The sequence below is a fragment of the Geotrypetes seraphini genome, chromosome 9 (assembly GCF_902459505.1).
Source record: "Geotrypetes seraphini chromosome 9, aGeoSer1.1, whole genome shotgun sequence".
Taxonomy (NCBI): Eukaryota; Metazoa; Chordata; class Amphibia; order Gymnophiona; family Dermophiidae; genus Geotrypetes; species Geotrypetes seraphini.
Genome location: NC_047092.1, coordinates 25,848,760 through 25,875,659, shown reverse-complemented (window position 1 = coordinate 25,875,659; position 26,900 = coordinate 25,848,760). Strand labels below are relative to the sequence as shown.

General features: G+C 44.4%; 1 protein-coding gene across 3 annotated transcripts in view; it reads left to right on the top strand.

Moving 5' to 3' along the window:
• The window catches only part of CCDC146 (coiled-coil domain containing 146), a 190,127-nt gene that overhangs the window by 103,221 nt on the left and 60,006 nt on the right, over positions 1 to 26,900 (top strand). For all 3 annotated transcript variants that reach the window (XM_033959108.1, XM_033959109.1, XM_033959110.1), the window contains exons 5-7: positions 1,000 to 1,057; positions 10,237 to 10,413; positions 21,454 to 21,527. In XM_033959108.1, coding sequence (XP_033814999.1) covers positions 1,000 to 1,057; positions 10,237 to 10,413; positions 21,454 to 21,527 — 309 coding nt within the window. The remainder of the gene's footprint in view (positions 1 to 999; positions 1,058 to 10,236; positions 10,414 to 21,453; positions 21,528 to 26,900) is intronic.

Here is a 26,900-nt window from a genome sequence, read left to right as displayed (position 1 = left end):
GAATGAATGTTGAGAAACATAGTGTGCTTTGCGTAGTTTAATTTTGTGGGTAACCATTATGTATTGTTAATAAGATTATATTGTGTGTATATATGAAAAATGAATGGGAAAAATGGTATTACATTTAGTACTATTATGGGAATGGGGTCTGGGGTGGAGCTTGCTGCCCCTCCCCAAACAAAAAAGCGTTTCACTGCCTATGCTTTGTACTGATTTTCAGCATTAGGCACAAGGCTTCTGAATCTAGCCAAGTTAATTATTGGTCTAAAATTAAGATGCTGCTTTGGTGGCTGAAATGAAAGTGAATCTTTAAACCAAAATCTTGACCCCTAAGTTCAACTGCACATCTTTCTAAAATTTAGGCCCCTAATTCCAAAGGTGTCAAGTTATCCATTTCCAGGAGGAAGACTTTTTGGCCTCTCCTGGTTTTGAACTTACATCCCCAAAATAGTGTGGCATTTGATGTTCCTGATTCTACTCATTCTAGTGCTACAAGTCCCATAATGCACGTTGCCTTTGTCAAAAATCCAGAACTGGTTTCAAATCTCCCTCCTCAAAATGGATAATTAGCAGCTCTGCTATTTTATAAACTGGGCATTTTTCCAAAAGTGGCCCCTCAGTTTTATAGAGCCTTAAATTTCTATTTATGTCATTATAATATAGAAACTATAGCTTTTTGTGAATATACAGAATTAAAATCACAAAACTAATTTACAATGGTCACGGCTGGATTTTATCATTATTTATTTAGCAAGATATTTTGTCAGACAATTAGACCAGTCCTCATTTCGAACTGATATCCCCAATGTTATGTGCTCTTTGTAGTCCTTGATCTTATCCATTGAAATCAGTGATGCCGCTCCCATAATGCCTTAAGATAAGGTTGTCGGAACTCTAGGACTGGCTTAAAATCTTCCTCCCGAAACTGGGTAACATAGCAGTTTTGGAATATGCATCTTTGTCTTTATTCTCTTCCAATCCAATATTTGTTTTCTGCAGCTTGCAAGAAGAAAAAGAAATACTGGAGCGAGAATACGAAAGAATTCCCAACCTTGCAGTAAGTATGAAATGTATGTTACTGTTGTTTGATTGCTTCTGTAGAGACCTGAATGAAGTAATGTGTTTATGTTAATTCACTTAGGGACCCTTTTACTAAAGCTTAGCACACGACACTAAGAGTTAGTTAATGGGCCCCTTAAATACTTAGGAGCAGAAGTTTGCGAGCAAATTGGACTAAATACATCTGTGACTAGTTTTTCATTGTGTCAGTATCAGGCTAGCTGAGAACAGAAATAATGCCTTATCATATATTTTCTAAATGTTTTAGCCTTTATCTAAATTTAATTCATTTCTAAGCTTGCTTTCAGGAGTTAACAATCCCTTTCTTGGTCATAGGACTGGCATGAAAATCTCACTCCTTAATCTGGATAACTTTCATTAGGCTTCTCTCCTCTGCTCTTGATACCCTCGCTCCTCCCTTGTCATATTCTATAGGACGTGCCGAACCCCAGCCCTGGCTGACCTCTAATGTCTGCTACTTACATTCCTGGGCCCGATCTGCAGAACGTCACTGGCTGAAATCCCACACTCATGATGACTTTGTACACGTCAAATTCCTGCTGACCTCTTTTCAATCTGCCCTTTTGCTTGCAATACTGATTTTCCGAAATAATTGAACTGATTTTGTGTTCATTTGTTGTAAAATTTTATGTATGTAATATTTTTGTAAACCGTTTTGGTTTAAAATAGAAAAGTTTTAAATAAATAAATAAATATTACACCCTCTTGACTGATTCTCTTGGATCCAATGCTCACTGTCTCTTTGCCACACTCAACTCTCTACTCAAAGTGCCTTTACCTCCAACTCCTCCTTCACTTTTTCCACAGACTATGGCTGAATACTTCCATGAGAAGGGTCATAAGATCAGGGCCGCCATCAGAAATTTCTGGGCCCCTTACTGAGCAATCCTATTGGGCCCCCCATGCACCCCTTCCCCCCCCCCCCGACCCCCCCTTCTTCCATGGGCCGAATACACACATACTTTTCTCTGTCGCCGCACTCTTTGACCAAAAGATTTGTAAGCCTGCAACCACGTTAAGGTAGACTCTTTCAGCAGGACCCTAACCTAACCTAAACTAAACTAATCTATACCTATCTATTCTAAACTAACATATGTCTAATACTGAACTAATAACAAACTAACAAACATCTGCATAATAAATAACTAATAAATAATAGTGCTAGTAGCTATAATTCACTTTTGAATGTAAAATCTCCGTTAAGGATTTCTTTTGACCTTTGTAGGCCAGAAGTAGATCACAATTGCACAATATTTTTTGTAACAAGTATTAAATGTGTTTTTATAAATACTGTAAGCTTAATAAATATATCAGAAAAAACTACACATCTGAGCGCATATCTGAACATACACATCTGTATGATCCCATCCTCCTCAGCTTGCCTATAGCTGCATCATGCATGTTAAAAATGTATGATATGTTGATATGTGCACCTTCCTTCCTTCCCATCCATCCTCCTCAGCCTGTCCTTACACATCCACAGCTGCATGTTAATGATGATGTATATGTTATGATCATAAATAAGTGCATATGAGCACATCATTAACATGCAGCTATGGATGAATATAAAAAAGAAACAATATTCTGTACAATTGTCAATTTATAAATCAGCGTCTTCTCCCCACTCTCTCTTCCCCATTTCCCTTCAGCGTCCTCAGCCCACTCTCTCTCCACTTTCCTTCAGCGCACGCACATAAAAACAAACAAGTAATTTATATCATTTTCATTCTATTCATTCATAGAAATTAAAGTCTAAATAATGCCAGTCACATAACAAAACATGATTTTACAAAAATAATTCCCTGCACAGTCAAGCCTGCAAGGATTACTAGATGTCTTTCAGCAGCTCCCCTCCCTCCCCCTTACCTTTGTGGCCAAGTCAAAATGATCTACCAACAATAAAATTTTAAAAACACAAAGCACGCTGTACGCAGAGAAAATGTTAATTATCATTTATATTCCACGGGTTTTCAAAGAGGTCAAGGCAGATGACTTTATGCAATGTCACCTCAGTAACAACTATACAAAAATAGACAAATATTCCTCCTCCCTTTTTACTAAACCGCGATAGCTGCACTGAATGCCCCACACTGCTCTCGACGCTCATAGGCTCCCTGCACTAAAAAACGCTATTGCGGTTTAGTAAAAGGGGGCCATAGTGCAAAATATAGACAGCATATATAAATTTTCAAAACGGACACATTTTGATCACTAAATTGAAAATAAAATCATTTTTCCTACCTTTGGTAATTTCATCAATCTCTGGTTGCACTTTATTCTTCTGACTGTGCATCCAATATTTCTTCCCTTCTTTCAGCCTCCTGTATGCTTCCTCTCCTCCAGGCCTCTTTCCCGCTCCAAACTTTTTCTTTGTTTCACCCTGCCCCCTTCTTTCTTTTTCTCTCTCTCCATACCCCCTTTCATTCTGTATGTCTGTCTTTCTCTCTCTCTCTGTGCCTTGCTTGCAGTATCCCTTGTTATTCTCAACAGTTGTTCAGTATACCTTGCCGGCAATATACCGTGCTATTCTTACTAGTTGGTATACCTTGTTATACTTAACTGATGGCTATAGTTAACTGTTGTTTTACCAAATTTTTGCTAATATTTAAAGGTTGATAGACAACGTGTTGATAGTCTTCTTGCCCTCATAAATTGCATTGCATTGTTTTGATACTGCTCTAATTGCACCAGACTTTCTGTTCGATACTACACTGTACTGTATGATACAACTGTGGACTTTTCTGTATTGATCCCGTCCTACGAAACCTGTTTCCCTCAAATAGTCCTCTCCTCTTTGCATTATCCCTGATCAACCAAACAACAAGACAAGAGAATTAACGCTCCATTAGCACACTGCGCCATTCTTCACCCATCCAGCGCCCCTCATAGCCCCTCCGCAAGCACCAAAACCTCAGCCACTGCGGCTTGACTAGCCCTCCGCAATGGCCAGGCCTAGCACACACCAATGCGCAGCACTACTACTAATCTACTTGATCACCACTAGGCTCTGCAATGCAGACAACTCTAGCCCTTCCCCCATCCCCATCCACTTCACACCATACCGATCAGTAAAACCCAAAATCCCTGCTTACACTCTCCACACCACACAAGACCACCCACACATCAATCCGCCCACTATCCCTCCGCAACCCCACAAACCGACCAAACCCCACGTAAAAAAACCACGAACTCTAAAAAAACTGACTTACTCCCACTACTTCCCAATTGACCACACCAACCACCACCTAAATATCAGATCCATGAGGAATAAATCAACTTTGATCAAAGATTGGCTGACTGAAACTAACCCCGACTTTGTCCTTCTCACAGAAATCTGGTTGTTATCTGACAAGGATATCATCATTAAAGATTGTCTTCCCACAGGATTCAAGATTCTCTCACTAGCTAGAAATTGGGGAAGAGGAGGTGGTCTTGCAATAATCTTCCGAGACCATCTAAACTGTACCACTCTCAATACAATTTCCTCGCCCAACGCAGAAATTCTCACCATCTCTCTAACATCAAAATCACTGCCCTCAGCGCTAACCATCACTTTATTCTATATCCCGCCAAAAAAATGGACCATGACCAAAGAGGACTTCGCTGAAACCCTACTAACAAATTCGTTAACAAGTCCGTACAACCTACTATGTGGGGATATTAACATCCATCTTGAGCTAACCGACCAACCAGAAATTTCGGATTTTTGGTCACTGCTCACCCAACTAGGCTATGACAAACACCCCCCTATCAAAACCCACCAAAGAGGTCATCAGTTAGACCTGGTGACTCTCTCCTCCAAGGAACTAACAAATCCCACTTTTTACTGGAAACAAGGCAACTGGTCAGACTCTCTTTGGTCTGTCCACCGTCTATGTATCTTCACCATTGGATGCCAACACAATCCCACCAAAAACATTAATACTAGAACTACCAAAACCCTCACCACCAGAGGGAAGATTGACCCAACAGAATTTTGGTCTCGTTTCGAAATTAACTCCATTCCAACCGAAGAAATAGATCAACTTATGGCCGCCTGGACTAAGGAGAGTACTACCATACTAAATGAGATTGCGCCCATTAAAACCCGCAGAATTAGAACCACTAACAAAGAAGGCTGGTTCGATCCAGAACTGCTGCTATTAAAGAAGGATCTAAGAAAAGCAGAAAGACTATGGCAAAAATCTGGAACCCTCGAACATAGATTGACCTGGAGACAAAAACTAAAAAATTATAAAAACCTCACTAATGAAAAAAGAAAAAATTTCTACTCCCACAAAATCGGTAATATCAAAACCAATAGTAGTAACCTCTTCAAACTGGTTAATGACCTATATAACACCGAGACACTCACTAATACACATGAAGAATCCACTCTAACCGCCAACACCCTGGCAAACTTCTTCAACTCCAAGATCCAACAACTAAGATCAACACTACCCACTAGGCCCAATCCCCTGGAGTTGTTCCCCATTCTCCCAGACCCGGATATACCGAACCTAGACCCAGACCTAGGAACCAGAACAGACCTAAGCTGGAAACAATTTGCTACAATCGACTGGCAAAACTTTAATACCTACTACAATAAATATTCTCACTCCTTCTGCAAATTGGACACATGCCCACCAAACATCATGAAAGCTGCCCCGCTCCACTTCAAAGCAAACATGATGACATGGGTCAATTTCCTTTTATCCACAGGAAACTTCCCTCCTGAGCAAGGCCAGATTATGATCACCCCAATCATAAAAAACGCGAAAGAATCACCAAATTCCCCATCTAACAGACCGATCGCAAGCATCCCCCTATTTACCAAAATAGCAGAAGGGTTGGTAAAGACGGAACTCGCCGCATACCTAGAAAAATTTAACATTCTATGCGACTATCAATCAGGCTTCCGCGCAGACCATAGCACTGAAACCATCATAGCCTCTCTTCTGGACCACCTCCACTCGCTCTTTAGTCAAGGCTCAAGTGCCTTGATTATACAACTCGACCTGAGCAGTGCTTTCGACCTGGTTGACCACACTATTCTACTAGAATGCCTGGCTCACATCGGCATCTCCGACCAGGTCCTCAATTGGTTCCAGGGATTCCTTAGAAACAGATCCTACAAGGTTCTCAAGAGCAACTCCTTCTCATACAGCTCATACAGCTGGGACAACACCTGCGGGGTCCCTCAGGGCTCCCCCCTATCACCCACTCTGTTCAATATCTACCTGGCCTCCCTAGGTAACCTCCTACATAACCTCAAGCTCAAATTTTTCATATACGCAGATGACATCACAATAACTATCCCCCTAACCAATCTCTCACAAGAACTACTTGACTACATTACAAACATTCTCAACCAAATTGAACTCTGGATGCTAGCCTTCAGACTGAAACTTAATCCCGACAAATCTAAATTCTTCTTAGCCACCCCCAATGACAAAATCAAGGACACTACTATTCAACTGAAAGGAACAACTTACCCCCTCGAACCCACCCTAAAAATTCTGGGAGTCACACTCGACAAAAACTTATCCTTAGAAAACCACACTGACCTCACGGTCAGGAAAAGCTTCTCCGTACTCTGGAAGCTACGCACCATAAAAAAATACTTCGACGACACTTCTTTCCGCCTACTTGTACAATCTTCCATCTTCAGCATTCTTGACTACTGCAACATCATTTACCTTAACGCCACGAAGAAAACTACCAGGAGACTAAAAATAATCCAAAATACCGCTGTGCGTCTCATCTTCGGCCTAAAGAAATGGGAACACGTCACCCCCTTTTACCACCAACTTCACTGGCTGCCATTTGAATCTAGAGTTATTTTTAAATTCGCTTGCTTCTGCTACAAATCGGTAAATGGTTCTTCTCCAAGTTACATCAATCCTCATTTTAACCGGTACTACACAAACAAGAAATCCCGTAGAATTCAGCTGTTTGCCTTCCCCTCGCTAAAACTTTGTCACCTCAAAAGATTCCTAGACAAAACCTTCGCCTTCCAAGCAGCCAAGCTGAACTCATGGCTTGCCCAAATGATTCTCGAGGCCCCCACTTACCTTGGCTTCAGAAAATCACTTAAAACTTACCTTTTTAGTGAACATGACCCCTAAGGAACCCCCAATCTTCAATACTCTTCGCCCCCCCAATTTGCCCCTTGCTCTTACCCTCCTCCACGCTAGCTGCTCCTTTCCTGACCTCCCCCAATCTCCCTCCCTCCTCTATCTAGTTCGGTTAAAATTGTCATATAGCTGATAAATTGTTGTAAATCTGCTGTCAACGCGGATCCTAATCTAACTGATGTAAACCGCCTAGAACTCGCTGGGTATGGCGGTATATAAGAATAAAATTATTATTATTATTATTTCTTTCTTTGTTTCACCCTGCCCCTTCTTTCTTTTTCTCTCTCTCCATAACCCCTTTCATTCTGTATGTCTGTCTTTCTCTCTCTCTCCGTGCCCCATTTTTCTTTGTTTCAACCAGCCCCCTTTCTTTCTTTCTGGCTCCCTGTCCCCCCCTTTCTTTCTTTTTCCCTGCCCTCCCCTATGCCACCACCATTGGGAAAATGCTGCCACCGCCACTGAGGAATAGGCTGCCACTGCCGCTATCGGGAACAGGCCAGAGCCGAGTTCGCCCTGCTTCTCTTCCCCACGGGGCCGACCAACTCTCGCCATCCGACATCAATTCTAACATTGGAGAGGACGTTCTGGGCCAGCCAGGCAGCGATTGACTGGCCCAGAACGTCCTCTCCGACGTCAGAATTGACGCGGGTGGTGAGAGTTGGTCGGCCCCACAGGGAAAAGCAGAGAGAACTCGGTGCCGGCCTGTTCCCGATGGCGGCGGTGACACTCAAGTGGCTAAAGAGCCGCAGTTTGCTGGCCTAGGGAGAACACTGGAGGGTGGCCAGCTGTGCACCCCCTTGGGACATAAACCTGGGACGGGGCGGGGTGGATCGCCCCCCCACCCTCCCCCACCTTGGTATGCCACTATCTGTACCTCACTCCCTCCCTATGACCAAAAATTCTCCTTTCTGCTATTCCCCGTGTACACTACCATCTCTTTCCCTCCCTTCCTCTCTCCCAAGTTGATGCCTTCTGTGCCAAAAACCCATTCCCTCCCCCTCAGCATCTCTTTCCCTCCCTTCCTCTCTCCCAAGTCCATGCCTTGTGTCCAAAAACCCATTCCATCCCCCACCTCAGCATCTCTTTCCCTCCCTTCCTCTCTCCCAAGTCCATGCCTTCTGTGTCCAAAAACCCATTCCCTCCCCCACCTCAGCATCTCTTTCCCTCCCTTCCTCTCTCCCAAGTCCATGCCTTCTGTGTCCAAAAACCCATTCCCTCCCCCACCTCAGCATCTCTTTCCCTCCCTTCCTCTCTCCCAAGTCCATGCCTTCTGTGTCCAAAAACCCATTCCCTCCCCCACCTCAGCATCTCTTTTCCTCCCTTCCTCTCTCCCAAGTCCATGCCTTCTGTGTCCAAAACCCCATTCCGTCCTCCACCTCAGCATCTCTTTCCCTCCCTTCCTCTCTCCCAAGTCCATGCCTTCTGTGTCCAAAAACCTATTCCCTCCCCCACCTCAGCATCTCTTTCCCTCCCTTCCTCTCTCCCAAGTCCATGCCTTCTGTGTCCAAAAACCCATTCCCTCCCCCACCTCAGCATCTCTTTCCATCCCTTCCTCTCTCCCAAGTCCATGCCTTCTGTGTCCAAAACCCCATTCCCTCCCCCACCTCAGCATCTCTTTCCCTCCCTTCCTCTCTCCCAAGTCCATGCCTTCTGTGTCCAAAAACCCATTCCCTCCCCCACCTCAGCATCTCTTTCCCTCCCTTCCTCTCTCCCAAGTCCATGCCTTCTGTGTCCAAAAACCCATTCCCTCTCCCACCTCAGCATCTCTTTCCCTCCCTTCCTCTCTCCCAAGTCCATGCCTTCTGTGTCCAAAACGCACTCCCTCCCCCCTTTTGTGTTCCGCGTTTGTCTCCCAGCCCATCTTTGCAACTTTCTCAGCAAAACGGAGCTCGACCCGCGAGGCTTGTCTTCTGTTTCCTGCCTGCCGTGCACAAATAGCCGACTGGAAGTATTCTCCGATGTCAGCGCTGACGTCGGAGGGCAGGCTTTGCTTAAGCCCTCCCTCCGACGGCAGCGCCGACATCGGGGAACACTTCCGATGGCTATATGTGAGCGGCAGGGCAGGTAGGAACAGAAGACGAGCCTCGCGGCTCGAGATGTATTGAACTCTGCGGGTTCACCGTCCAGCTCTCTCCTGTGCACCTGGGGTGGCCCGCCCCCTCCCTAGACTGTGGCCTAGGACCCTGGGGGAGCCCGGGCCCCCTGTCAGCTCCGGGCTCCTGAATGCAGGACTGGTAGTACTGCCCTGATGGCGGCCCTGCATAAGATTAACCTTGAGTTCTCGGCCGAATTGCCTCCATTTCTCCCTCCTCTGATTTGCCCCACCGACCCTCTGTTGACCCCTGCTGCTGGTGAGGAGGAGAGGTGTCGGTGCCTGCTGTCTGCCTACAGGACATGCCTCTCGCAGCGAGGGGCATGTCCTGTAGGCAGTCAGCTGGTGCCAGCACCTCTCCAACTCACTGCTGCGTCTCCGCTCCTATCCTCCTTTCACCTCCCCCCTCCCCCCCACTGGTGTAATAATAATAAGCTCAGGACCTTGTCTGGAAGGCCTCCGCGCATGCTCGGATGTCAACGTGATGATGTCACACAAGTGCATGACATCATCGTGTCAATACCTGTGCCCTCCAGCTGCGGCCCCAAGTTTAGTGTGCCATGGCTTCAAAAGGTTTGTGAGACACTGCTTTAGTTGAATGAGCTGGGCCCAAGAATTTGAACTGGATCTGCCCCATAATTTTGCAATAATTGGCACCAATGTTACAGTCTCACAAAGAGGCCAAAAATTTCACAGGTTGGTCCGAACAGATATTTTTAGCAGACATGTTGACCTTTCTTCCTAATGTTTGCCCTTCGTACACATTACAAAATCTTTTTAGCACAAAAGTAGCAACAAGTTTACAAGAAATAACAGCTTTCCAAGACCCACAGCTGGGTCATTAATCAAAAACCTCAGGCATGTTATGCTGTGCAGGGAATTCCTGTAATTTAAATTATGGTAAGTACGAGAAATGCTCTTAAGTAATAATTGGCTTTCGTTTTCAAGGAACTTGATAAGAAGGCCAAAATGCTGAAAGAGACCTGTGAAGACCTGCGGAAAGAGAGTGCCCAAAGAAAGCTGGAAATCAAGACATTAAGCGAAGATTTGGAGTTTAAGCAGATTCAGGTCAAAAAAGAAGAAGACGAGCTGAAGGCAAAGCTAGAGCAACAGGAATTTCTAAAAGTAACAGGAAAATAAGTAAATATATGTTGTGGATGGATGTGTGTTTTTGTGTTATAGGCAACAAAGACCAAACTGGTAAGAAATGGGACCTAGTTATTAATAACGCACATGAAAAGCTTTAAAGTGTGATATCAAGGTAGTATATGAGGCAACTTCAGATGTAACAGCAGGAAACGCTATTAAGAGATGTTATTTTCAAGTAGGATGAAAGCTGTTTTACCTGTAAGTTGCTTGTTTTTTGAGTACTGTATATACTTGAATATAAACTGCAACGGGTTCGGGAGGCAGGAGGAAGGTGGGATGGTTAACAGGATGCGGGAAGGATAACGTGACCATTTATTTTTTTCATCAAAAGGGGACATCTATTAATTGTTGGTCCCGCTCCCAATCCCGCCCTAGCCCCGCCCCAATCCCACCCCCCAATTTCTTCCATTCATTTTTCATGTACACATAATATCTTATTAATTCATAATGGTAACCATAAAATTTTTTTAAAAAACTACAAAGCACACTATACGCAGAGAAAATGTTAATTATTGGGGAGGTTTCAAAGATGTCAAGGCAGATAACTTTAAAATATGCAATGTCACCTCAGTAACTATAGAAAAATAGACAAATACAGTGCAAAATATAGACAGCAGATATAAATTCTTAAAAACTGACATATTTTGATCACTAAATTGAAAATAAAATCATTTTTCCTACCTTTGCTGTCTGGTGATTTCATGAGTCTCTGGTTGCATTTCCTTCTGACTGTGTATCCTTTCTTTCATTTCTTTCTTTCTGCACTCAGGCTCAACAATTGTCCCTTTCTATTCCCTCCCTCCTTCCTTTCTATGTCCTTAGTGCCCCCAGTGCCTACTTCCTATGTCCTTAGTGTCCCATCCTATGTCTTTAGTGCCCTCAGTGCCTCCTTCCTATGTCCTTAGTGCCCCCAGTGCCTCCTTCCTATGTCCCCCTCACTGCCTTCCAGATTTTGTCCCACCCCTACCCACAAAGCCAGCCTGCCTGCCTGCTGTGCCAAAGCCAGCCTGCTTGCCTGCCTACCTCCTTCCCTTCCTGCTGTGCCCCCCCCAAAAAGCCTCCCTCCTTCCTTTCACTCCCCCCCGGTCCGCCGCCACTGCTGCTGATTGCCCACCTCTCTCCTTACCTCCCTGCTGCTGCTGCTTTTCCACATGCTCCTGATGCTGATGGCACAAGTTCTCCCCACTTCCATCGTCTGCCCTCTTATCTCTCTCTCTCCCTTCTCCCCATCTGTCCACCTAACTTCTCCCTCTAGTTGGCCCATCTCCCTTTTCCTCACCTTCATGGGTCACCTTTCCGATGTTTACTTTGTCAAAAGGGCCCCGGCATTGACGGCGGCAAATATCATCTTGCAAGTGGTGCTCGGCCCAAAGCTTCCCCTCTGACACGAGCCTCCAAGGAGGAAACAGCATCTTTCCTCCTCTCTCACCCATCCCCTTAAGCATTCCCTCTGCAGCATCTTTCTATCTCTTCCTCTTATCCCCCCCTCAAAAGTAGAACTCTTGAGCAGTACCTGTCTAGCCCTCCCATGGCCCTCTGAAGCAAAACTCAAGCAACATATTTCTTCCCCACCCACCTGAAGCAGAGCCTTTGCATTTTGCACAGCATTTTTCTATCCCTCCCTCCCATCCCCCAGTGCAGTAGAACCCGAGATTTTTCTAACCCTCTCTCCCTCCCATCCCCCGTGCAGTAGAACCCTTGAGCAGTATCTTTCCATTTCCACCCCCCATCCCCCCGTACAGTAGAATCCGGCATTTTTCTATCCCCCATGCAGTAGAACCCTTGAGCAGCATCTTTCCATTCCTCCCCACCCCCCGCTGCCACTACCGCTGCTGTGCAGCTGAACCCCATTGACCTTCCCATCTGGCCCTCCCACCGCGAGACGACCACAAACCTCCCGGCTACAGCATCGTTGGTAGCCACAGCACTCTAAACACGCTGCTTTGCAGCCTTCTACTGCCTGTGATTCCCTCAGCCACATCATTGATGATGTCATCAGTGATGCAGCAGAGGAAATTAGGGCGGTAGAAGGCCGTGAAGCAGCGCATTTAGAGTGCTGTGGCTGCCGACGATGCTGTAGCCGGGAGGTTTGTGGTATATATGGTAATTAGGTTTTATTTGTGACAGTGACGAGTGAAATGCTATAGCTTTCAAGTATGGCTGCAAAGTGAATACTTCCTTTAATACAGAGCTTGGCAAATTTTCTTTTAATTCAGGAGCCCACCCAAAAAACTAGGAGCCTTTACCAAGCCCCCAGTGTCCCAAGGAGAGGTCTGCTGAAGCTTTTACAGGGTCGAATTTACTAAAATTATTTTCCCATTCCGGGCTAGATATTTACACTAGGGGTGTCAAACTCAGTCACATTAAGGGCCAAAATCCAAAACACAGGCTAAGTTGAGGGCCAGACCCTTCCCAATCTCCGCCCCCCAGACCCCACCCCCTATGCAAATACGGGACATCCCCCCAATGCAATTACGGAACCAAAAACGAAAAGCACTAATATATAAAAAAGAAACTCTAAGATTCAAGACTCTGCATGTAATACAACCAGGGCCGGATTTTCCTATAGGCTAACTAGGCTTCAGCCTAGGGAGGGGCTGGCCAGGGAGGCGAAAAACTTCAAGGCATTCTTCAGTTACGTAAAGGGGAAGCAACCAGTGAGAGAGGAGGTGGGGCCATTGGACGATGGGGATAGGAAGGGAGTGATTAAGGAGGATAAAGAGGTAGCTGAGAGGTTGAACACGTTCTTCTCGTCGGTCTTCACGAGCAAGGACACATTCAATATACCGGACTCAGAGGAGCTCATGAGTGGGGAGCAGGCCAAAAGATTGGGGCATATAGAGGTAAGTCGGGAGGATGTCCTCAAGCAGATTGACAGACTGAAAAGCAGCAAATCACCGGGACCGGACGGGATCCACCCAAGGGTTCTAAAGGAACTAAGTCAGGAAATAGCGGGCGCAATCCAGCATGTTTGCAACCTATCCTTGAAAACTGGAGAGGTACCAGAGGACTGGAAACTGGCGAATGTCACACCTATCTTTAAGAAGGGATCGAGAGGTGACCCCGGGAACTACAGGCCGGTGAGCCTGACTTCAGTTATAGGGAAGATGGTGGAAGCAATGATCAAGGACAGCATTTGCGAGCACATCGAGAAAAATGGCCTACTGCGGACAAGCCAGCATGGATTCTGTAAGGGAAGGTCGTGTCTGACAAACCTTCTGTACTTCTTTGAGGGAATAAGCAGTCAGGTGGACAAAGGGGAACCCATAGACATCATTTACCTCGATTTTCAAAAGGCCTTTGACAAGGTGGCACATGAAAGGCTGCTTAGGAAGCTGTGGAACCACGGGGTGGGCGGGGATGTACACAGATGGATCAAGCACTGGCTGTCAGGTAGACTACAGAGGGTCGGAGTAAAGGGCCAATATTCTGACTGGCGGGGAGTCACGAGAGGTGTGCCGCAGGGATCGGTGCTGGGGCCGCTACTCTTCAACATATTTATCAATGACCTGGAAACGGAGGCAAAGTGTGAGGTTATAAAATTTGCAGACGATACCAAACTCTGCGCCAGAGTTAGGACCAGGGAGGAGTGTGAGGAACTGCAAAGGGACCTCGATAAGCTGGAGGACTGGGCAAACAAATGGCAAATGCGCTTTAACGTAGATAAATGCAAGGTCATGCACATAGGGAAAAAGAACCCGTTGTTCGAGTATAAAATGGGGGGGAGATTGCTGGAAGACACCGGACTTGAGAGAGACTTGGGTGTGCTAGTGGATCCATCCATGAAACCATCTGCACAGTGTGCAGCAGCCTCGAAGAAAGCCAACAGGATGCTGGGCATCATCAAGAGGGGCATATCAACCAGGACGCGGGAAGTCATCATGCCGCTGTATCGAGCGATGGTGCGCCCACATCTGGAATACTGCGTTCAATATTGGTCGCCGCACCTCAAGAAGGACATGGCAGTTCTTGAGAGAGTCCAAAGGAGGGCAACGAAACTGGTAAGAGGGCTGGAAAACTGTCCATATGCTGAGAGGCTGGATAAACTGGGGCTCTTCTCTCTGGAAAAGAGGAGGCTCAGTGGGGATATGATAGAGACCTTCAAAATACTTAGGGGCATAGAGAGGGTAGACAGGGACAGGTTCTTCAGACTAAAAGGGACGACAGGTACGAGGGGGCACTTAGAGAAACTGAAGGGAGATAGGTTCAAATCAAATGCAAGGAAGTTTTTCTTCACCCAAAGGGTCGTGGACAAATGGAATGCGCTCCCGGAGGAAGTGATCCGGCAGAGTACAGTACAGGGATTCAAACAGGGATTGGACAGATTCCTGAGGGAAAAGGGGATCGTGGGGTATTGAGGGAGGTGCTGGGGTGTTGCATAAGTATAGACAGCTCACCAGGTCGTGCAGGTGCAAGGCCGGAGGGTTAGGACATTGATGGGAAGATAGGACTTCGATGAGAAACCTAGAGGGCAAGGGGGCCCCTTCTGGTGATTAAGGCAGGTCATGACCTGTTGGACCGCCGCGGGGGCGGACTGCTGGGCGGGATGGACCTCTGGTCTGACCCGGCAGAGGCACTGCTTATGTTCTTACGTTCTTAAGATCAAGAGGGGCCTACATTCAAATTGTTAGCAAAATTAAAATTACACTATTCTAAAAACAGTGAACACTAAAACACTGAACCAAAAATAAGGAGAAATTCTACGCTTCGGGATCGAAACTGGCTCCGGCCGCAACGGGGCGCTGATTCAGCTTCTCCCTTTCTTTTTCTCGCCCTGGGAGGAGGATCGGGGAGGGAAAGACGTCAGTCTGGAAACAGCCGGGCAAAGCCCAGCCCCACGGGGAGAGAGGCAAAACGTGGATCTGTCAGGACAGGGCGGCCCAGACTGGCATCGAGGGGGGGGGTTCAGTGGAAGGGGGATGGGAGGCAGGCAGGCTGGCATCGGAGGGGGGGTGAGGGGGTTTAATGGAAGACAGGCATGCAGGATGGCATGGGGGGGTGTTCAATGGAAGGGGGATGGGAAGCAGGCGGGCATCGGAGGGGGGGTGAGGTGAGGAAGGATGCACTGGGGGCACTATGGACATAGGAAGGGGCAATGTTATGTGTTATGTTTGATTAGTTATTGTTACAAGTACTATATATGGTGCTGAGAATAAATGTCCAAATAAGTGTTCTCGACTTTTTATTTATTTATTATCCGTGTCACATTGTTTATAAAGGTTAGTACCAATAACAACATGTTTCATTTAACATATTGATATACATCACAGTAATGATGTATTTTATTATCTCTCATGTAATTTACAAACTTAAAAATGGGAGGTGAAAGGGCCTCATAAGTGGAATAGCCTAGGGCCTCTTTTCGTCTAAATCCGGCCCTGAATACAACCCCCAGAGAAAAAGAAACAAATGTACAGTCAAACCTCAGTTTGTGAGTTATCCGGTTTGCGAGTGTTTTGCAAGACGAGCAAAACATTCTCGCAAAACGTGTCTCGCAAACCGAGTGTTGACTCGATTTGCGAGCACCCCCCGATAACCGGCATCTCTCCCCCCGCTCGCAAAGGGCCCCCTCCCGCTCGAATCGGCACCCCCCCCCAGCTCGAACAGGAACCCCCCCGCCCGACCAACTTTAACTCACCCTTTGGCACCGGCACGCAGCCCACAAATGCCGGTGCCGCTTGAAGATCTTCTTCCCAGTCTCTGCTGGCTTTGAGCATGCATCTGCGCATGCTCAAGCCCTTCTAATTCTCTCTCTCGCCGAGATTCCCCCTGTGTTATCTTGTGGTGGCTCCCTCCTCCTCACAGCTGCAGTGTGCATGAAGCTGCGTGCAGCAGCTCCTCGTGCGTCCTGCGCCTGAACCAGAAGCCTTCTTTCTGATGTCGCAATGTTAGAGGGAATGCTTCTGGATGAGGCGTGTGATGTGCAAGGAGTCACTGCAAGCGGCTTCATGCACACTGTGGCTTGTAAGGAGGAGGGAGCCAGCCATACTGGGAGCATCAGACTGCGGGCTGCATAAAACGAACAGGTGGCCGGATTCGGCAAGCGGGCCTTGAATTTGACATCTGCGCTTTAAACAGTGCATAGCTTAGATACCACTAGGTGCCTTAATTGCAGATATCTAGTGGCTAGATTCTATGCGTGACCCAAACCGATTTAACAAGCTTAATTGACATAGTAATTGGCCATGCCATTGATCTTTAATTTAAAAAAAATTAAACAAGAAATCAATTAAAAGTTGTGCACAGAATTCCACGTGGCGCCTAGCAATGCCTAAGTCGTGGCACCCTCCAACATTTTACAGTGCTTTACCTGACAATTACGCGCACATGGAGTGCACACTGGAAGGTTGTTTTTTTTTTCTCTCCTGCTGTGAGGAGTCGTATTTTGAACTTTTGAAGATACTGGTTTAAGGTTATAATGTTCCTTTTCTCAGTACTTTTTATTTTCTACATTCTCCAATTTTTTTTCTCTCTCTCTCTTTTTCTTCTCCCATAGGGGTGGATTGGGTTGGGGGGTTGTTCTTATAATTGAAATGTTTGAGCATCTGTTTTGACTTCTAGTATCGTTGCTATGATTCTTTGTATTACAGTTTTTTATTGCAGTGTTTTTGTTTGTTGCATATGTGTTCAATAAAAGGGATTTAAACATAATGCCTACCTGAAAGATAGGCGTAGTTAGGGGCGGAGAATAGGCGTAGACATAGGCATCTGAGAGAGGCGCCAGTAAATTAAATATACCTCCAACTTTTCCGAAAACATCTGAAAACTTGGCTAGTCTCAAAAATGTAATACTTCCTCCTCTTTGTTATACTAAGTCCCTCTAAACTTTCTCTATACTGTCCTGTAACCCTCATTGGAGTTCCTTCTCTATACCTTCTCTAAACTGTGCCAAGCTCTACGATTGTGGAGATGATGCGGTATACAAACTTAAGGTTTAGTTTAGTTTATACTTCCTCCTGTTATCCCACTCTTCTGGAACTCCTCAAACCCGCTCTCGACTAGATCCTCCCAAAAACTGAAACTATCTTTCCCTTCTATAAAAGGTATATCCCGCGCAGGAAAACTTGGAACATCCCTCCCCTTTAGAACCACAGAACTCTGGAACAACCTTTCATCCCCGCTCAGAAATTCTAGCTCCTTCCAATCCTTCCGCAAACACTTGAAAACTTGGCTCTTTTCAAAAACCTAATCACCTCCCGTGCTCTAGTATCCTGTCCCCCTCTATCTCCTCAGTCCCTCTCCTATATCCTTTCCTTGTAGTTCCTTTCCTCTCAACCTCTGTAAACCGTGCCGAGCTCTGCGCACGCGGAGATGGTGCGGTATACAAACCTAAGGTTTAGTTTAGTTTAGTTTAGTTTAGTTTATACTGGTGCCACTGCCTACCTCTAGGATGCCTAAGTCTGTGTAAACGCCAATAGACATGATTTTATAAAGGATGACTAGTGGTCGAATGACAACTGCATGGACCATTGCCTAACTGTTAGACGGGGTTAGCCGCCTTCTCTTTCCATGTCTTCCCAAAGAGTACTGCCAGCAGCCTACCAGTACTCTCCCCCCACCCAACACACACACACATGCACCATATCTCCCTCCCCTCTGTGGCTCATTTGTCAGCTGTGGCAAAGGTCTCCAAGAGTTGCTCAACGGAAACCTGGTGCAAATCCTTGCGCCTAAATTAGGTACGGCTGTTTCATATTCTGTAATAACGCATGCTTCATTAGTGAATGCCTCTGACTTATTTATTTTATTTATTTAGATTTTTATCCCATCCTCCCAGTAGCTCAGAATGGTTTACAAGTAAACATTCACAATGGAGTGAATTGGACATACAAGATTATACAGTAGATTTAAATACTTACCCAGGCCCTTCCCATGGCTACACCCCCTTTTCAGTTGTACACTGAGAAATTTACGCTCACATATTATAGAATAGCGTCTAGTAAGATGCACACATAAATTCACATTATCACCAGTTAGCACCAGTAATTGATGATTAGTTCCCAATTATTGGCGCTAATTGCCTCATTACTCAAATTGTGCGGAAATATTTAGCACACATCCAAATTTGCGCACACAATTTTGAGCACAGAGAATTTAGGGGATACTATCTAGCCAAAATATTGGCATTTACGTGCGTATGTGTACGCGCATATGTGCATAGAAGTTGGTATTCTGCTCATTTACACACATTCTTGATAGGTCTCCCTCTTGACTGAATTACTCTTGCAATTTTGCCCTAAAATACTTAAGTGATGATGCAATCTACCACCAACCCAATTTATATGTCCAGAGACAGAACACAAAGATATCTCAAAGAGATCAAAGCAAATCTGGGGCTATTGAGCCTAATGTGACTATCATAGTTTACCAATTTAAAAAAAATTATTTGAAAATCCCATGACTTAATATTTTCTCAAGAACTGATCCAGATGCCAGGTTGAATTGATATAGCATGTAATGGGGTTTTCAGAAGATTTAGCTTTCCATTTTCCAAGTACTGCTGGCATTCTGCCTGGAGAAGTATTTCTATATTAAGGCAAACTGTTAGAATCATAAGAACATAAGACTAGCCTTACTGGGTCAGACCAATGGTCCATCAAGCCCAGTAGCCCGTTCTCACGGTGGCCAATCCAGGTCACTAGTACCTGGCAAAAGCCCAAAGAGTAGCAACATTCCATTATCTCAGTAACAACATTCCATGCAGAATCCCCAAAGAGTAACAAGATTCTAGAATCCCAAAGAGTACCAACATTCCATGCGGAATCCCCAAAGTGTTGCAAGATTCTAGAATCCCAAAGAGTGGCCACATTCCATGCTGCCGATCCAGGGCAAGCAGTGGCTTCCCCCATGTCTTTTTCAATAACAGACTATGGACTTTTCCTCCAGGAAATTGTCCAAACCCTTCTTAAAACCAGCTACGCTATCCACTCTTACCTCTGGTTTTGAGTATTTCCCTGTAACTTCATCGAGTGTCCCCTAGCCTTTGTCATTTTTGACGGAGTGAAAAATCGATCCGCTTGTACCCGTTCTACTCCACTCAGGATTTTGTAAACTTCAATCATATCTCCCCGCAGCTGTCTCTTTTCCAAGCTGAAGAGCCATAACCGTTTTAGTCTTTCTTCATACGAGAGGAGTTCCATCCCCTTTACCACTATTGCTATTTCTCCTTTAAAAAAAACCCCAAAGGCTAGGGGTGCTCGCAGGGTCTCTTGTATGACGCGCCAGGAACAGTTCATATGGAGCGGGCTCGCGCGTCACAGACCCTACGTCCCCTCAAGAGCAGACCCAGAGGGGAGGGGGAGCTCGGAACCACGTGGAGGAAGGACGAGAGCCACCGCGGGGTGGCTTTCGTGGCGCGCGGCTGTCTGCAGAAGGAGGCTGCCCACTCGCGCCGAGACCTCCCGCCGGTTCCGTTCCCCAGTGCTTGGGCATGTCTTTCCCAGGCACTATGGCTACTTGTGCTGGGGCCAGAAAATGACTGACCTTTCCATTTTCTCAATTAATGACCATGCGCTAATTTTGCCATTGGCACACGGCTATTAAAAAAAAGTTGCCAGATGAGCTCCTTCCGACACCTATTTTATAGGCGGTAAGGGCCCACACGCTAACCCCGTGCTAATCAATTAGCGTGCGACAATGCTTCACATGCTGATTAGCGCTGTCACACCCATTCTGTACCCCCCAAACACACCCCCTTAGAGAAAATTAAGAAAAATATTTTTAGCACGTGGAGTACTTGCACAGATTTTCAAATTTACTGCAAGACGGCAGTGCATGGCCCACGGAAAGCTTGTTGAATGTACAGTAAGTGCATGCAAGTGCTTACCACAGTTTAATTAAAGAACCCCATACTGTGTACAAATCTCAGAAGGCAAAAGGCACTCTCTTTTCTGAGTAATTCAGAAGAAACAATCTTTCTTTGTATCTATTTTTATATATTTTTTTAATAATTTCAATTATACATATCAAGTAGATATACAAGAAAAGAATAACATTGGTGAAACATTTTTTAGAAGAAATATTACAGATAGAAAGAAACTAATTCTAAAGTCCACTTCAAGGAGAGATTTGCGAGGATAAACTAAAAAGTCAATAATTCCTGATGGAAATCCAGTTAGCATCCTAACTATAAATATTGAGATGCATTTTCTGTTTTAATTACCCTTCTTTTCATGTTCCAATAGAAATTTTCCCAATGAGAATGATCAAAAAATATAAATTGTTTACCCTGATAACTTAAAATACAGCTACAGGGAAAACTCAGGAAAAAAAAGTTGCTCTGATAGCCAAAACCCTGGATTTCAGGGCCTAGAACTGTTTCCTACATTCCTGACTGGCTCTCGTTACATCTGGAAAAATTTGAATTGGCTGCCCACAAAAAACAACTTTTTATATTTAAATTAATTCTTTAAAACTAGCAATTTATCTCTTTCTGACAAGAGAGTTACCAACAAAGCTGAACAAGTGGAAATTACGGGCTCCTTTAACGCGCGGAATAGCACGCGCGCTAGCCGCTACCACCTCCTCTTGAGAAGGCGGTAGTTTTTTAGCTAGCGCGCTCAAAACGCTAGCGCACCTTCGTAAAAGGAGCCCCATATCTTGAGAGTCCTCTAGGAAGGCAGTGAGTTCCCCAGCTGCTAATGCTGGGGCTACATCCAGCGCTTCTCTAGTTGACATTGGGGTCCTTTTGTGAGGGCGCGCGCCTAGTGTACCTTAGTAAAAGAGGAGGATTGTTAGTGATGATGGCAGGTACATAACCTTCTGAAAAACAATTGACTCAGATATTTCCAGTTTTAAAATTTCCATAAAATATTTTCTAAGCAATATCCTTATAATTATTTACATATGGACATGTGAAAATAAATGTCAGATTTGTCCTCCCCTTACTGTAAAGTATGTTAAGTTTTGGTCCAAGTCACTGCTCAGATTGATAGCCAGGCCTGTTTCTCTAAAGTCACATGAATTAAGAGTCTCGGAAGCTAACATATTTATGTTTTGGGTTTTTTTTATCATTAGGATGAACTGGTCCAGCTCCATAATATTCCTGCCCAGGTTGCAAAAGACATGGAGAAGATAAACCGCAGAACAGTGTACGGTTTCCGTTTAGTTGATGAAATTCTGCAGTGTGGTAACAGGGACCCTAAAGCTCGTGATTGTGTTATTCTTTGGGAATTCTTCTGGTTATTTTGAAATTGGACAAGCTGTTGCTCATTAAATTAATGACCTTCTCCCCTCTAATATCATTTGTAGAGAATATTACAGCCAGAAGAATAGCACAGAACACAAACTACTGTTTCCAGAGTTACGTTGTCACACTGTGAAATGCATAATTTATACTGCAGCAAAAACCCCAAGCAAAATGTCCTTAAAAGACACTAAAATATAAATTGGGCGTGCCCTAGGACAGTTTGCAGGAAAGTTAACTCCCTAGACTCCACTAAAAATATATAAACCTCAAATCTAAATTTTTAAGATAAGGAGCACCCTCAGCGTGAGTTTGAAAGCTTTAAAGAGCGACTCAAAGAGCAGTTCTAGTGCTTAAAATAGCAAAGCCATCAAACACTGAGCAGAGATTACCACTCACTGCCAGCCGCACACCATCATCTGGGTGCTCCTGTGTGCTTTAAAGTGCAAGTCAAGTGCAAACAATGTGCAATACATAAATATATATAAAAGTGGAAGACAAAAAGTTCACTGTCCTGCAATGCCCCGAATGCCTAACCCACTGACCTGAACAGCACTTGTCCCTCCAGTTACTTAGCTGAATAAAGGTACTGTAGTCAAATAGTAGCAAGGAGAGTCCAGCTTTTTTGGGGGGGGATCAAAGACCAAAGTTAAGGCACAGTCCTCTTTCAACACGGCTCGACTTAGCAGGGAACCGAACAGGCCAACTCAGCTGTAGGTCAGAGTGATTCCAGAAAGGCAAGGCACATTGTTTGCACTTGACTTGCACTTTATAGCACACAGGAACACCCAGATGATGGTGTGCGGCTGGCAGTGAGTGGTAATCTCTACTCAGTGTTTGCTGGCTTTGCTATTCTAAGCACTAGAGCTGCTCTTTGGGTCGCTCTTTAAAGCTTTCAAACTCAGCTGAGGGTGCTCCTTATCTTAAAAATTTAGATTTGAGGTTTAGATATTTTTGGGAGTTAACTTTCCTGCAATGTCCTAGGGCACGCTCTACTTATATTTTGGTGTCTTTTAAGGATAATTTATACTGCAAGCAGGGCTGGATTTAAGCATATGGTGGCCCCTGAGCTGTAGCATTTAAAAGGCTCCCCTCAATTAATTAGAAATAAATGTTAGGTTTAATAAATTTTTAAAAAATTAAAACAATCAACAATAGTTGATATAAAAACAATAATTATGATGATTATATATAGCAATTTTCATTATTTACAAATGTATTTAGGGATTGCTATTTAAATTGATTTAACCAGCCAGAAACAGCTCCTGGCCAGTTAGAATTGTGTGTTTGGGGCTAGCCACTGATATTCTGTGGCACGTAAGCCAGTTGGTGCTGCTGAATATCACCACAGACCACTAAACTGAAAGTTGGCTCTTTTGTGGGCAGAGTTAGCACTTATGCGGTTAAGTACTGATAAGAACATAAGAATTTGCCTCCGCTGGGTCAGACCAGAGGTCCATCCTGCCCAGCGGTCTGCTCCCGCGGCGGCCCTCCAGGCTCATCACCTGTGCAATGGTCCCTGACTATTCCTATAACCTACCTCAACTCCTATCTGTACCCCTCAATCCCCTTATCCTCTAGGAACCTATCCAAATCTTCTTTGAAGCCCTGTAACGTGCTCTGGCCTATCACGGCCTCTGGAAGCGCGTTCCATGTGTCCACCACCCTCTGGGTGAAAAAGAACTTCCTAGCATTTGTTCTAAACCTGCCCCCTTTTAATTTCTCCGAGTGCCCCCTTGTACTTGTGGTTCCCCACAGTGTGAAGAATCTGTCCCTGTTTATCTTTTCTATGCCCTTCAGGATTTTGAAGGTTTCTATCATGTCTCCTCTAAGTCTCCGCTTTTCCAGGGAGAATAGCCCCAGCTTTTTCAACCTGTCAGCATATGAGAAGTTTTCCATACCCTTTATCAGTTTAGTCGCTCTTCTCTGGACTTCCTCAAGTACTGCCATGTCCTTCTTGAGGTATGGCGACCAGTACTGAACACAGTACTCCAGATGCGGGCGCACCATTGCACGAAACAGTGGCAAGATGACTTCCTTCGTCCTGGCCGTGATATTCAACACTTAACCACCTAAGGGGTCCTTTTAATAAGCTGCGGTAAAAAGTGACCTTAGCACGCACACTAAGGCCATTTTTACCACAGCTATAAAAATTGTTGGGGTTTTTTTGGGTTTTTTTTTTGCATTAATGACCAAGAACTAATGTTAGCCTTAGCAACAAAACCATTTTTAAAATTACCAAGTGAGCTCTTATCACCACCCATTTTGTAGGTGTTAAGGGCTCTCACGGTATCCATGCACTAACCAGTTAGCTCTTGGCAATGTAGATGTGTTAACTGGTTAGCACAGGAATGCCCACTTTCCGTCCATGACCTGTGCGCATCCCCCAGTACTCCATGTTTTGGCTGTGTTAAGTACATGATGGTACCTAACGCAGTTTAGTAAAAGAATTCCTACTAAAAGGATCCCTACGTTAAGCGGCCAAATCAAATTGCATAAAATTCTTATCTTTATGCAACGTCGCTTAGGTGGTTAAATGCTGAATATTACAATTGCTACCACTTATCATTTCTATAGTGCTACTAGATGTATGCAGTGCTGAACATTAAACATTCAAGAGACAGTCCCTGCCCACTAGAGCTTACAATCTAATCAAGCATACAAACAGGATAAGTAGGGGGTCAGGGAGTTTCTCATAGAGGGAATGATAAAACAGGCAGGGGGCTTTACAAGCGAGTGGGAGTTAGGAGTTAAAAGCAATCTCGAAAAAGTAGGTTTTTAGCCAAGATTTGAATACTACTAGAGACAGAGCTTGACGTTTGACCTCAGGCATAAGGTGCAGCAAGAGAGAGGAAACGCAGCCTGGAGTTGGCAGTAGAGGAGAAGGGTACAGATATGAGAAACATACTTGATGGTTGTGCTTAACCACAGAAACGATAGCAGGATATTCCGTGCCATAGCCCTGCATTGGATATGCCAGCTGGCATGAGGCTCCTTGTAAAATGAGGACCTAAGCTCCAAAACATGTAACTTTCCCCCTCCTTTCCCTCTTATCCTCACTTTCATGTCAGTCAAGTTATGTTTTGGATGTTCACCCATCTTCTCTTTATATTTATGACTCTTTTCTCTTTTTATAATTTTACTGTGAACCGGCCAGATACCTGTTGATGGTCGGTATATTAAAAGATAATAAACTTGAAACTTGAAACTTATACATAAATAGGACCTGATTGCAAAGACATGAGTTCCGGAGGAATGGTGACAAATTATTTGTTAAACCAGACATTCTTGGAGATGCCACTTTAATTTTCACTGAATTATGGAGCTATTTATTAGTCAGGCTTCAATGGTATCAGTATAGGAAAATGAAAATTGTTTGCATGTTCAAGTCTCTTGTACGGAACCCAACTAAACCAAATTATACTATTACATCAATTACTTAAATTCTGACTAAACCATACAACTGGAATGTTGATAAATGATAGTAGATGAGGTATTTAGAGCATTTTTTGGAAAATAGATCTTAGTCTGCCAGATAGATTTGGCATTACCAAGTTATTATGAATGTAAGCAATACTTAAATTGATATATATACACATATACATCTAAAAATTCTTACTCTGACAATTATCCCATTAAAAAAAAAAAAGATAAAATAGATTCAGACCTTGGAGGTTTTGTTTTTAAACTTCCGGAAGAGTCATGGGCAGCTTTTTGCTAACTTAAAATATCAGTTTAAAAAGCAGTTATGGAGCAATTCTTGATGCCCCCAGTCAGGCCCACCGATGCCATGTGCTGAGCTCCAATTCTCTTACAGCAGCTGTGTGCCAAGATGCCATGATAGAGTACTAGTTGTAAACCCAAGTTGGCATGCATCAGTTTTGGCCTGACCGGTTTCTGCCAGTTTAATGGCATGTGTAAATAGGTTCACCTGAGAGCACCATGCAAAGAACATAATTTATAGTATTCTATAAGTAATACATGTAAATTGGAGACGCACCCACACCCTTCCTATTCTCTTCCCATGTGTACGCAACATAGCACTCACATGGCCAACTTAAAAAAACATAGGTATCAACAGTAACCACTCTGAGTTTATGTATGTATTCATTACATCAGCTTATTTCAATATAAGAAATAATAATCTCTAACAGGCCTCAGTTACACCACCTCCACCACTCAAAAATCACTTTACGGCGGTGAGGCATGTGTGTTAATTCATAGAAACATAGAACATGACGGCAGAAAAGGGCCACAGCCCATCTAGTCTGCCCACGCTAATGGCCCACCCCCTAACTACCTCCATGAAGAGATCCCACATGCCAATCCCATCTTTTCTTAAAATCTGGCACGCTGCTTGCCTCAATTACCTGTTGTGGGAGATTATTCCAGCAATCAACCACCCTTTCGGTGAAGAAATATTTTCTGGTGTCGCCATGAAATTTCCCACCCCTGATTTTCAACGGATACCCTCTTGTTGCCGTTGGTCCTTCGTCACTGGCCTTTCATTTATTTAACCAAATATCTATTATCATTCTTTAAGATTTAAGATAAAGATTGAGTCTAATCATCCTTAATCATAAATGTGCAAAATGACTTGGGAGTTTTTTCTTCATTTAAAAAAAAAAAAAATACGACCCGGGAGGGCTGGATCCAACGTGTTTCGCTGAATGGCTTTTACAAGGATCCCCCAGAGCTGCCACAGCCATCTGACTCTCCCACACTGTTCTGAGCAAAGACAGCACACATAGGTGGCATTTTTCTGTGAATTTTCATGCTCAAGGCACATGTAATGACACACATCCAATTCTTTTCACATGTTTGAAGAGGTGAAACCATATAACATAGTAAATGATGGCCGATAAAGACCCAAATGGTCCATCCAGTCTGCCCAACCGTACAAGCTCAATAAATTAATCATTTAATTTAAATGGTCCATTTTCTTAGATATTTGGGGCCCAAATACCCAGAGCCCTGACCGATAGTGTGCTTAAGTTCTATCTACTGGAATCTCCATCAAAAACTCACTCCAGCCCATCTAAACCATTCCAGCCATCGAAGCCCTCCCCAGCCCATCCTCAACTGAGTGTCTATATATGGGACACAGACCGTGCAAGTCTGCCCAGTATATATAGGTGTAGGTATGTATTGATAGTCTTTGGGTGCCCAACTCAATCAGTGTTCTTTTCTATTAGGGCTAAGGCACTTGAGTGTTCAAGACAACCCTCGGCCATCTTCTGGCAGTGAAATTTCTTGTTCCAGGTCCACATATGCAAAT